The 14111-nt window shown below is 32.2% G+C and overlaps 1 protein-coding gene across 5 annotated transcripts in view; it reads left to right on the forward strand.

Annotated features, from left to right (window-relative positions):
• The window catches only part of LOC118201394 (cGMP-dependent protein kinase, isozyme 1-like), a 259174-nt gene that overhangs the window by 189178 nt on the left and 55885 nt on the right, over positions 1 to 14111 (forward strand). For 4 of the 5 annotated variants that reach the window (XM_085821964.1, XM_085821965.1, XM_085821966.1 and 1 more), the window contains 2 exons: positions 4758 to 4921; positions 7787 to 7972. In XM_085821964.1, coding sequence (XP_085678090.1) covers positions 4758 to 4921; positions 7787 to 7972 — 350 coding nt within the window. Of the gene's footprint in view, positions 1 to 4757; positions 4922 to 7786; positions 7973 to 14111 lie in introns of those variants that run through there. The other variant, XM_085821968.1, reaches the window with a different exon arrangement.

A 14111-nucleotide genomic window follows, 5' to 3' on the forward strand; every position in this document is an offset into this window, starting at 1 on the left:
CAACCCCCAGGACCCCATAATATTTACAAAAATTTTGTGGGACTCTATAAGTATTGTGCAAATCCGACACACGCGGGAGTGAAACTGTCAATTTTTTCACTCGTACTCTAATATACTATTGCAGTTTTAGGTCACTAACTTTAATTTCTAATTTTAAGACATAGAACAACGTGAAAATTTTAAATAAGTAACAGACAAAATGACAGCGACACGTGCAAAGAAAGGAAAAGGAACGTTTATATTATACAAAGAATGAGTCGAAACGTTTTCGTTTTTTTCTTTGTCTGTATTCTATTGTCTTATCTCTCAAAGATTTCTTGTTCACCACCACTTGTTGATTATATCTATTTTCAGATACATTGTGTAAAAATATTTGGTAATTATAAAATTATTTTAATAAGAATATCAGAACTCTTAAAATGTTTGGCGACCCCCTGCTGAAGATCCCTCGACCCCTAAAGGGTCGCGATCCACAGTTTAAGAAACCCTGTTTGAAAGCATAGGAAGACTTTTGGAAAGCTACGTTTTTATTGATTTTCCAAAGAAAAAAATATTTTAATAGGTTGATAAAATAATTAATGTGTTATGAAAAATTCTTATGTATTTTTTGTTGTGTATAATTATTGAGTATTATTTTACTGTATTTAATGAATTCGTATTGTGCTTATTTAAAATTAATGTATAATATTTAGTATTGTTAAACTTTACGGCAAAGCTCTTTTAAGTTTGGCAGAATATGTGTTACATTTAAAACGGCGCGGGTGTATTTACGTTTCTCACGAGTCGGCTTCTTTTGGAGGTTAGGGGTCAGACTGCCCAGCTGCATTTTCCTGTTTTCGCGGGGGTTTTAAAACACGTGTTTTGCTCATTCAGAGGCGAATAGTTCTAAGGGGCGGCGATTTTTGACAGAGTTATAGGTTGGAAACATTCTTCTGTCGTGTGGGATAGAAAGGGTCTGTCATCTTGTAGAAAGTTTTGAATTTCTGAGAATTTTAGAAGCTATTTATTACTTTTTTTCTAGTTGGCTAGAGGGCGTCCAAGTTTCTTTAAGATTGGTTAAATTTTTATTTTTAGTGTTGTTTGAGCCAATAGTGGTTTTGAGGCGTTTCTTGGTGAGAAAAACCGAGTTTTCTTAAGCCGTTGCAAGGGAGAAGAAAAAGGGATCTTTTGCGAGGTTTTTGTGAGATTTGGTCCAGTTTGATCGACTTTGAGAGGAGCGTTACCCGGCGACCCCTTAGGGGCGACCGCGGTTACAGTTAAAAATGATGATCTCCGAGGCACTGGTTGCGGCGACCGGTCCCATCTCGTCACGGGCTCCTTGCGGTTAAATTTCGGCGTAATTGGCAAAAGATCTGGAGCTAGGTCCCGCGTTCTATTCATGTATCTGACGTTTTCCATGTGTGGAAGCTGTCTGAATTGCTCGCGCTGAAGTTCCAGTTTACTTTGGAAAATATGGAAAAGGAGGGAAGTCGCCATCTCCTGCTGTCAATCTCCTTCCGTTATCTTCAGAGGGTTTTAGAAATAAAAGGGAAAGCTGATTATTATTAATTTTTTGGAGTTAAATGCTGCTGGACCGAGTAGTGCGGGTGCTATTAGAGGATTCCCGTTATGCTATGAACACATATCAGTAACTGTTTTCTGGACAATTATGCTTGGCTGTTATGTTTTCGACGACTTGTGACTGGATCCGGGCAGCTCCCTGAGTCCCTCAGATGTGTGTACGCAGAATTCGTGAGTGACTTTATATTTTCATTGGTGCTTTTCTTTTGTTGATTAATCTTTATAAATTTGGAAATGTTTAATACTAAAGCAAGAACTGTCATGTTTAAGTAGATGAAAATTGAATATTTATTGTTACTAAATTTCTAGCTGAGAAGGTAATTCTTTTATTAATGTTTAATTGTCAGAAGTTAATTGAACTAATTGGAGGAAGTGAATCTTTGTTTTAATGTTTAAGTGCTATGTTCATGTAATTTCATTTGACCGAGGATGAACATGCTGATGTGTCACAGTTGAAGAAATATGATTTATTCTAAATTAGCTTTTATAAATGAGTTTAAACTTCTTGAGTTCCTGTTTAAAATGATTAAGAACTGTGACGTGTTTCACTATGATTTTTGTATTAATGGAATAATGTTTAATATGAGATTGATATGAAAAAAAAAACTATGAGTAACTTTTAAAAGATTTTTGTAGGGGTAGTCTGGCCAGCTATCTTAAATATTAATGTGTGGAAATATTCAATATATGTGTTATTATTTTTATTATTGTATGTTTCTTTTGGTGTATTAATTGTGGTCTACCGTAGGTCACCCATGTGATCCTTACGGAACATGGTTATTTTTAGAACCTGGTTAAATTATATTGCCGTAGTAGGAAAAAAATCAGTTTTAGTGTTGGTGACTATACGATAGGTTTACTGAATTTATTTTGATTTTGATGAATAGTCTTCTTAAGTGTGAGATGTATCTTTCCCTGGTGTTTTGAAAAGATCTGAGTAGTATTTTAAATGTTAAGTTTTTTTGGGCTATCTCTAGATTTGTGTTGAAATTTGTGTGTTTACAGGTTGGAGATCAGAATTAGTTATATTTTAGTGAGAGATAGCATGTTTATGATTGTGTTATGGAAATGCATTTTCGCATTTTTGTTTTGATAAATAATCTTTATTTTAACAAAACACCAGGGAGGATATCTTTCTTTGATTTCTCTTGGATTTAAAAGTTTTTGCTTATGCAAGTACTGAGTTTAGTTTTAGTGTTTTTTTTTTTTTTTTTTTTTTTTTTTTTTTTTTTTTTTTTTGTCACGGCACTAAAAGAAGAAGTCAGTTTTTAAAAGTTCAATTTTTTTTTTCCTCTACGTAACAAATGTTTCACTGAAACTCGTAAGCGTACGAACACATTGGGGAGCCATTGTATGTTTTAAATCTTGTTTTATTATTTGATTTATTGTTGCTATAGATGAATTTAAAAATATTAGGAACAACATTTAACTTTTTTCGTGTATTCGTTTGAAGTCTTCTTTCTGTGTAGAAGTAATAATTGTTGGTTTTTCCTTTTTGCGATTAAAACTGTTGCTTATTTTGCACTTCGAAATTTTAATGCCATGCATTTTACAATGTTTTTGAGTTATGGAATAGAAATATTTCTCTTTGGAAAGCGCAAAAACTTATCCTTCTATCCACAGATTGTTTATATGCTGTATTTTGAAAGAAGAACAACTTTGAAAACAGCAGACAATATTTCTCATTTCAAATAATAAGCTGATGATAGAAATATTTATTGCAAAATATTTCTTTTTTGAAATTCTTTTTCGAAATCGTTCTAAGAATCTATAATCATTTACTTCATGTTTTATATACATAATTATTCGCAGTAATATTACAATTAATATATCTGGTAGCCTTCACAAAAATATTTTTTATATTTAGCAGACATCTGTATGCACTATATATAACTATTTCGCAGTAATGTTACGAGCAAACCATGAATAAATTTAGCAAATGCATCCTTTGATATTTCCATATACGTTGATCTTTCACTGTAAGTATACAGAACAAGTAAGTTCTACCCACAAAACTATTTGAAATGTCATTTTAAGCAAAGTATATATAATCCTTACAAATTTATTCTTTGGTATTTCGCATGCTATCGATGGGTTAGTCATTGCAAATATTTATATTACATGCAAAGTGTTCGCAGCATTTCCATGTATTATATAATTCGTTGTTTTGCATGTTGTTAATGTGTTCCATATGACAATAACTATTCTTAATAGTATCATAAATAAAACACAAAAGTCTTATATACAGTGATATGAATACAGAGGTATAATCTCTATATTGTATAGAGATATAATCTGTGTATTGTGACTAAGAAAATACATGCTGTTATACTTAAATAATCCATGGCATCCTAGTTTCCATGAAATTTTCTTAGTAATTTTACATAACTTCTTTTACAGTGTTATGATGATTGTGTACATAATTATTAACTCGATTAAAGGAGCGAGCGTATAACTTGGTAAAAGTTTAAAGGCGTTTTTCTCGAAGACCTTTGCAGGCACTTGTTTACAACGCTAGGCTACAATTTATAACTAAAGCAATGCACCATCAGATTTCCATAAATCGAAACTGACGTGTACAGGAGGGAAAAATTTGAATCATCAGCAAAATTTACGCATTAATTTCGAATATTACAGGGCAACTTTAGGACTGACAGAACATGACAAAATAACGATTTGCGTAATAAAATGTGGGGTGATAAACAAAGCGTTTTGCCACAAGAGGATGCTGGGTATATTTAAAGTGCATGCCAGTCACCCCATAGTCATTGTACGTAGTCGTGCATTTGAATTATTTTTTGCTAATATCCGTGGTTAATTCGACTTTTTGTTTTCCATATTTTTTGGGCTTAGTTTCCGTATTCAGCTTTCACATTCCATCACGCATCGTATAATGAAAATTGTTATTTTTACCGTGTTCTATTACCTTTTAAAGTCGTGGCGATATTTCTGTTACACCCTCTATATTTCGATATTCGCTTCGACTTACTGAAGTTCTGCCTTCGTTTCTTGTTTGAAAATATTTTTCTGCTAAATACGAGTGCGTTCACTTGTTCACACTCTTTGAACTTCAGACATATCCACGTTTATAAGTAAAAAATGTGACCGTTAATCTTTGTACACTCGACGATAAATTCTCTTATTCTATTCCATTAATTTGTACACTGAGCAATAAATTTTCTTTTTCTTCCCTTTAGGTAGACTTTGGTTTCGCAAAAATTTTACCTAGCGGTCGTAAAACATGGACATTCTGTGGAACACCTGAGTATGTAGCTCCAGAGATAATCCTCAATAGGGGCCATGATAAAGCAGTTGATTTCTGGGCTCTTGGCATCATGATGTACGAGTTGCTCACTGGAACGTAAGTTAACATTTTGATAATTAATAAGGAGCAAATTATATTATAAATTATAGGAATTTCATTATATGGCAATACAAGCCAACAGTTTTCCAATGCTTCGGCGAGAAAATGTACTTTCGTCATGAACTCACTTCAGTTGTAGTACAATTTATCTAAACATAAAAAATATATCACTTAGGATGATTATTTTAATAAAGAAAGAAAGAAATATAATAACACTTTGAAACAGAATAACCAAGCAGCTTTGATTTGGTGGGGCAGTTTCTGCGAATTGCTTGCTGCGTTGCCTCGAATTTCATGACGTACAATGAAACGCTTTTTAAATCCTTGACATCTACCATTCTCAGAACATTCTGTATCTCAAGGTCTTGGAAGCCATCGATAAAGTACTTAAGGGACAGGATTTCCCTTGTTTCTGTTGGGCGATCCGAAAAGACGAGATGAGACAGCCTTTCAATATTCGTGGCGAGTTCCTGCTTCAGTTAAATACTGAAGAATGTTATAGTCTTTTAAACTCTTCTCGCTAAAGCGCGGTTGCAAGGCACTGAATAGAGCTTCGAAGTCTAGCCTCTTGTTTTCGATCAAAGTTTGAAAGATATCCACTGCGTCTGCTCTCAGAGAAGTGGCGAGATGACAGGCCTTAATTTCGCAGTCCCATTCATTTGCATCCGCCACTATAGAGAATGAGTCTTGTACACTTGCCAGGAGGTCTTTCATCATAAGTTGACAGCTTTAAGGAGAGTCGAGAAGACATAGGTAGAGATTTAAAGGCGTCAGAATTGCATCCAGCTATGGATTTCTCCAAGTTTTATACCTTCTTAGCCACTGTAGTGCAGCAGAAACTCTATCATCGATTCGTTATTTCACAACAGAAACTCTTTCTTCAGTTTCTCCAACTTTATTTCCAACCGCATCTATTCTTCTTTCTGTAGCGTCAAATTTGTTCTCTGTTATAGCAGTAATTTCGCTTTTCATTTCCTCTTGACCTGTTTAAATTTTTTCTTGAACAGCTCTCATACCCCCTTTAACAGATTCTTGACCCACTTCATCTCTTTTTTAACAGATTCTTTGCCCGCCTTCACCTCTCCTTTAAATGCAGCAAAGACTGTTAACAGTTATCTCAATTGCTCCTCCAACGCTCTTATCACCGGTATTCATTGCCCCTTCTAACACTAAGAATTATTGTGTTCGCACGGTTTCGTAATGAACTGAATGTACACAGAATAGATGGCAGCTTAATAAAATTTATTTTCACACAAGATACATTTTAAAATTCTGGAACTTTCCCCAAAAGCAATCCTACAGCTATTCTCAGTATCACAGAGCACAGTCAGTTGTTACACTTCAAATTACTAAGAGCTTTAAATACAGTGCAATGCAAAGCGCGTTTAAAAGGTAAAGTTCACACGTAGATCTGACAATACTCTGAAATCAGCGCTGAACTAAAACCTGAGAAGTGATACTCTCTCCGCTCTTGTATACTTTTTTCCCGTTAGCCGAGGAATCTCTTGTACCTTCCACTTCTGTAAATTACTGGAAGGTACATAAGGTTAAAGTTACATATAGGGATCAATTCCAGTTATTCATTGACAGTTAGTTATACAGGGGTCGGACCAAAATATTGTCAACTGGTCGCGAAGTTTGGTGATTTTGGCCGATTTCTCTCGAAATTTCGCAACGAAAAATAGTCGCCAAAGTCATGGCCAGCTTGCTGATGTCTCTTTAATTTAGCGAGATAGATACATGTTTATTAGAGTTCGCCTGTAACCTTATTTTTCCGGCAGATCTTCGTTTTTTTTTAAGTATGTGTGTTACATTATGCAAGAGATACTAGAATTTCACCTACAATTTCACAAAAATTACTTACATATATATAAATTTGTAACACTGTATTAAAATTGATCATTTTTATTAACATTTGCTGCATTATTGTAATTATAAAATATGTTTCTTTAACGCGATATATTTCGTATCTGAGCGCAGAATTACGTGTCCCTCGTTCTACAGCGGATATGCTTTATATTCATAAATTACGTATGTGCCCAAATGAATTAATTTAACAGAAGTAAAACTTATTTAATGTATGAGTAAACTAAAAAAATGTTTTGAACACTCAAGGGAAAATTATCGGTCGCTCTCCATATGCATTTTTTTTTTTTTTTTTTTTTTTTTTGTGTGTGTGTGTGTGATTTTTTTGATGAGATGATTAAATGACAGATGGGTTTGTTCCTAAGTTTAAAAAAATGCTTAACCAACAGCAGTTCGGCAGAGGAAGAACTCGTGGAAAAAATTCATTTGTGTGAATTCTTAAGAAAATATATAAGTTTTGGAGATGGATTTAAAAAGAAATAAAAGTAAATTAAATAAATAAATAAGTGACTGCTGGCATAAAACCACATACCTGTTTATAGCCGTAAGACTTAAATTTAATGAAAATATTATTAAAAGGGTTTTTTTCCCACAATTCAACTTTCTTTTCGAGTGTCAAGTCGTATTTTCTTTTTTATAGAATTTAAATATAAAATTATAAATCAGCACAATGTACCTTGGAATGAAAATCTCTTCACAATCAAACATTTAGTTACACTATTCAAATAATTGATTGTGTGGTTAACTATAATTACATGAATTCAAGTAAATTCGTAAACTAAATTTAAAAAATCTTAACCTTTTTTAATCCATAAAAAAGGGATTTTAAATTAATATTTAAGAAAGAATATCAATACAATTCCCTGTTTATGGTCATTACCACTCTTATTTTTGCTGAAAGCGGTGAGATACCGCAATTATATTACAAGTTTCATACTGTGTAAGTTTAGCTCTTCGTCTCTTTTTGTAGTATGATTGATAAAATAATTTCTCTAGACCGCCGTTCTGCGCTTTCGATCCAATGAAGACCTACAAAATCATTCTGAAAGGTATCGATGCGTTGGGCTTTCCGAACTACATCAGCAAGAATGCTGTATCCTTGATGCGGCGGCTCTGCAAGGAGAACCCTTCTGAAAGACTAGGTTACCAGAAGGGTGGTATTACCGACATAAAAAAACACAAGTAAGTATTTGCTGTTTTCTGCGTAAATAACTCATTTTTTAAATTTCTCTTATGTAAAGATTAAAAATAAAATTAATCCTTTATATATTTTTTTAATTTATAAAAATATGTGTTTTTTACATCAGTAAAAAAGTACACTTTATTAAATTATGCCCCACCCCCAAAAGAAAAGCTTAGATTGACGTGGCTATATAAAAACTACGATTTTGTGGCTGATTGATAAAGGTTCCTCTTACTCAAGAAGAACAACGTTTTCTTCAAATTGCAGCTGAAATTAAATAAATAGAACGACCTCCTATATAAAACGTAAGAGTGTGTACAATTATTTAACTTTTAAAACCTAATTTTATATAAAATTAATACAATAGAGTATAAGTTTTTTTAGGGAGAGGAGGCAAATTGTAGACATTGAACTGTTTTCCCTTTCACTATCCAGAGTCGATACACATAAAAAGTATGACGCTAGAAATGTATTTTTTTTTAAATTGTCTAAATAGTTATAAAAAAATTAACAGTTTGATGTATTTTTATAATATTTAAGAATGTTCTAATTAATATTTAAAAAATTATAAAAAATCACGTTGTTTTTAAATAATTTCTTTTTACAGTAATAGACAGCATAACTATTAGAATTTTAAACCAAAAAATTAATAAATACACGAAATGTAAAGCTTTATTTCCATTATTGAAATTTATAATAATTTTTTTAGCCGAAAAATTTTGAAAATGATATTAGGTAAAGTTTTTAAATAAGGACTAAATATTATATACTAGCAGCTTCGCTGCCAACCTTCGTCTGGCTTTTAAATGTACCGGAAAAATGGCTGAAGGGAACACCAAACGTTAATTTAAAAACTGGGTAGAATTTTACTCTGCAGAAAAACTTCATAAAAAAAAGTTATCACATATAACAAAATTACAATGAAATAAGCAATATCCCTTAATACAAATATTAATTATCCTAATAAATAAATTAACCAACTTCCCTTTGCAAAATCTTAAGAACTCAAATGGTATAAAGGTTAAGATCTTTTCAAATGGAGGTTAAGATCTTTTGTTTCCTAAAAAATTCACTCAAAACTTTTCAATATCTTAAAAACAGTGACATGAGCAATAAATAACATAAAAGAATACAAAAAACAAAAAATTCTGAAAAGCAAAGATTAATGATATTTTATCTTATATTTTCAAAGGAAAAAAATTACAATGAAATAAGCTATATCCCTTAATACAAATATTAACTATCCTAATAAAAAATTAACCAACTTTCCGTTGAAGAAAAAAAATCATGCAAAACTTTTCAGTATCTTACAAACAGTGAAATAAGCAAAAAATAACATGAAAGCAACTCAAGAAACATAAAATTTCGCGCAGAATTTTACTCTGCAGAACAACTTATTTAAAAAAAAATTTTATATATATATATATATAAATGACAATGAAATATGCCAATCTCTTAAAAACGGTGACATAAGAAATCCGATGAAAAATTGTTGCCAAGCCCATATTTCTAAAAGAATGAAACTATTCAAAATGATGCGATTTCATCAAAAATCTATCAACAACAATAAGACAGGAAAATTGTTACTAAAATCACATTTTTAAAGATGTGAGAAGTGTACTCGGAAGCTTCATTTAAAATGTTTTTTAAAAATACAAAATATTATTATTTTTCTAAAATTCTTTTTGTAAAAGCAGTCGCAAGGATAAAAGTTTAACGTATCCAAAACTCAAAGAAAAATAAACTGTACATTTTTAAAAATAAACTTTTTTAGAAAAATCCCGTTGAAAAAATGTTAAGCTCCCTTTGTTGAATAAATTCGTATTTAATCGATTTATTGACACAAGAAATTTATTTTAAGTTCGTAAAATAGCTAAGTGCCTACGTTTAATGACGATGTGAAAATGGAGTGTGTAGAGTAAAATCTCGCTTTCCTATAGCCCATTATGTCTCAAAATGACGCGATTTAGTCACAAAACATAAAATTAAAAAAATTTGAATTCGAATTTCGAAAAAAATCGCTTCTAGGTGCACTGGCTCTTGTCTAGATGCACCTATGTACCAAATTTCGTAGCCGTGGGTCTATTAGCATACGCGCGGCGCGAACGAAAGACACACACACACACACAGAGACACTCTTTCTTTTATTATATGTAGAGATTTATCTAATGCACATCAGAGAAGCCATTACCGATAAAAAGTAGGCAAACTCGCCTCCCAGTTTTATTTTAATTTTATATAGAAACAGATTATTTTTGCTCATTCAAGAAAATGATCAACGCTTAATTCTCTAAAAGTGCATTGCGCTCTTTTTTTTTTTTTTTTTTTTTTTCTTTAATATAAAATCAGTTTCAATCTGAGATTGAACTTTGTGTGATTTCCAGATTTAAATTCTTATGTTTCTTTTCCTTAAATTGTTACAATACACCAATTACTTTTAAAATCATGCCACAGCTTTAATGAAAGATACTCTTTTTAATTAATGAAGTTCTAATAAATTTAGTTATTTTGTACAAAAAATACAAAACTGATCGCGCTAGGGAATAGGTTAACATATAATTAATCACTCAGAAACATAAGATAAACACTAGACTCATTCTTTCCTCTCCAATTTAATATTAGAATTTAATGCAAATTTAATTAATTAATTTAAAAAATTCATTGTCATCCAATGTGCAGGAAATATTTTGCAAACTCAAAAAAATAACTTTTTGTTTCTGACATCTGTGTACATTAATAAGACAGAAATATAAAATGAGTTCACATTTTAGAAATAAATCCTCTTCATTTAAAATATTCTTGAAAAATAGCTGTTTAAACATTTTTTGTACTGAGACTTTCAATACCTTAAGTTAAAATTAAGAATTAGTTGGAATTAAATTATGAAATAGTTGCTTCTCATAGATTATTGTTGTTAAGCTGTTGCTACTCGTAAATTATTATTTGACAGCTTTTGCTGTTAGAATGTTCGATGCTTAAGTGCTTGTCATTTGTAGAATCTTTGACCTATACCTCAAACTAGAGCAAATTCGAAAACAAGAAATATATACACTTCAAAGTCCGAAATCCGGACGTCCATTATCCGGACCTCAAAACCACCAATAATGTTTTTCCTAGTAGACTTTACACATGCGCATTTGATTCCCCCCCTTCTCGCATAATAAAACATATGGAGAGTCCCGATTCTTAATTTCACTTCGACACTAAATAAAATACCTTATTATTGAAGAAACAATCATTTTAGCATAAATTTGTACGATGAGTAACTTGGCTTCGTTTCTGCGTATCTGCTTGGCATACATCTCAAACTGAAATAAATAAATAGAACCGCATAAAACCGCATAGATAAAGCGTTGATCTGACGCCAACCTGGCGAATCATTATTTATTGTACTTTCCGCATGTTTATCAAAATATGACAACTTGAGTAATGACTCGTGTAGCGATGCCTAAACAATTTTTTATGTTAGTAATTGAACAATAAAGGAGTATGGTAACCTTTTATGTTGACATTACGCTTGGCGATGATTACAAATTTAAGTTAAATGCGCTAAATGTGTTGATGAGGAAAAATTTACCAAAAATTTCTTTCCATATGCTAAAAATAGAGATTTTGTTGATGATACGCATAGACCCAAAGATTACATTTAGGGCTATTTGGATTAAGAATAACTGATTTGTTATTAACATAAACTCAGAACCAGCGGCAGGGCTCGTATGGCCGCACCGAGTCGCAGAATTTAGAACCCACAGAGACTGCATCAGGCGGTAAGATATCTAGCGGCGGCCCTCAGGAAGGTTTAAGTATATGTAGGAATTTATTTATTCAGAACTCTGATAAGCATTAAGCATGTGCAAGAAATAGACATAAGTATAATAAATAACTAATACAATTCAGGCTTAATTGTCTCAATGCGTGATAAAATTTAACGGAACAACTGGTTGTTAGTTGCCAAGCTCACGATGCATAGCCAAATATGTATAGCGAAGGATAGCTAATGATGAGCTTTGATGATGATAACCGCTAAGTTTAAAGGTTTTCGTATATCGCAAAACAAAGGTGAAATTTTCCAATTAACGGATTTTGTAAAGAAATTTGAAAAAGCGATAATAAATGAAGATGACATAAAAGAAGTTTTTCATTGTGATGTCAATGGCTTACCATAGATTTTGCGAATGCCAGGTATTTTCCTTCTTTTCTTGTTGATGAAGAATTTCTTTTTTGCTGATCACAAATGGCATCGGAATACTCTAATGATTTTCTAACAGTCTCGGAGCTAACTTTTATTGGGAACTGTTCTTCTTAACCCGCTGTAAGTTTCGCACGTTATTACTTGGGTCATATTTGATTTCTCGTAGAAGTCTCGATCTCTTTCGCATTAACTTGTAATGTGGTCCAGACTTTAGTGCATTTTCAAACGCACCACGCAATTTCCATCATTTTATAACATCAAAAATAGTTTAATTCATTATCTTAAAGATTTTTTGGATATTTCGAATACTTTCTTTAAAATGATGAATAGTTAAATTTCGAACAGAACTTGTCGTAAACTTGTAGCTTCCTTCCATGCTTTCAGAACTGTTAACGTATTTTACTAAACAAGTAATAATTTCCAAAACGATAATTCTTTTGATTTAATTTCATTTAAAACAAAGAATTATAACAAAAACTTTATCTGACAAAACATCTAAAAAAAAATAACTTTTCGAGTGTCCGAATTATTATGTAAGTTATGTATTACATTTTGAGTAAGGTATTTTATTACAAGGAATATTTTCCTGATATTTACTTTGTTACACGCAAAGTATGAAAATACAGATAGAACACTATATTAGAAAAAACATTTGGAGTCTATTTTTCAATAATTAGTACAAGATTTATGCATATAAACTTCAAAATAACAATTATCCAAAACAAAGTGAACCACTGTATGAATTACACTGTAGAACGTGCATACGATACTAGAATTTCTCTCATTATAGAACTCATAATGTAATTTCGGTCAAGAAGCTGAAAAAATTCTTTTGCGGTCTACAACTGCAGATCCCGCAATGTAACAGAGCAAAACATTACAGATTAATCTCTTATGACAGAATATATCGAGCTGTTTGTAATGTATGTTATCATAATTATTTCATTTGAATTTTTATTTTACACATTTTAATTAACTTGTGTCCACTTTCATTTGCAAATCAGTTTTTTCTTGCTGTGTATTTTCACACCAACGCGTGCAATCGACGAACATTTATTATTTTATGTGTGTAATAAATGGAAGAGAGTTTGTGTGACGAAATTTCTTTTGCGCCAAGTATGTACTAATCAGACTAGCAGTAGTAACCTTTCTTTAATCTCTATCATGCAAGCAAAGCGGATTATACACAAACTATAAGATTTTGTCTGTTTGGCTATCTACGCAAAGTGTGTAGATCTCAAAGTTTAACCTGGCGACTTCTTGCACAGGCGGGAAAATTAACACAGCAAAGAAAGGTGTAAACAGCCCTTTTTATTTATCATAACTCTTTAACAGAAAGACACGGGCTTCGTGCTCAAAAACCATCGACTACTTGCGGTCATAATTTAAAAGTAAATTTAACAATAAATTCGAAAGGTAAGAAGTAGTGCTGGATTTCACAATTGAATTTTACCTACCACACTGACTCAGCAGTCTACACCAGCACCAGCGATAGACTAACTAAACGGCCAGAACGCGTAACGCTACTCAGATTCACAGCTGGAGGACAAAATAGCACGTGCGTTACACTAGCGAAATCACGCTCTGTTTAACCTTCTCATTTCACCCGTTCAAATACTCTCTTTCACCAACTTAATTTGCATCCTGAACAAGAAATGCGATGGGAAATAAGAGAATTCAGAAAAGATACCAAAATTAAAATAACTGCTTAGTGAACTAAAGGGAACCCTACAAAACAACTTTGTTTTATGGTCTGTTTTTTAAAATAACTGAAAGTAAATTCAGCGGTCAAAAACTCATGATAATTTTACCTACCACACTGACTCAGCAGTCTACACCAGCACCAGCGATAGACTAACTAAACGGCCAGAACGCGTAACGCTACTCAGATTCACAGCTGGAGGACAAAATAGCACGTGCGTTACACTAGCGAAATCACGCTCTGT

Source organism: Stegodyphus dumicola, chromosome 8, assembly GCF_044657685.1.
Source record: "Stegodyphus dumicola isolate Sdum_Otavi_A_Nest chromosome 8, ASM4465768v1".
NCBI lineage: Eukaryota > Metazoa > Arthropoda > Arachnida > Araneae > Eresidae > Stegodyphus > Stegodyphus dumicola.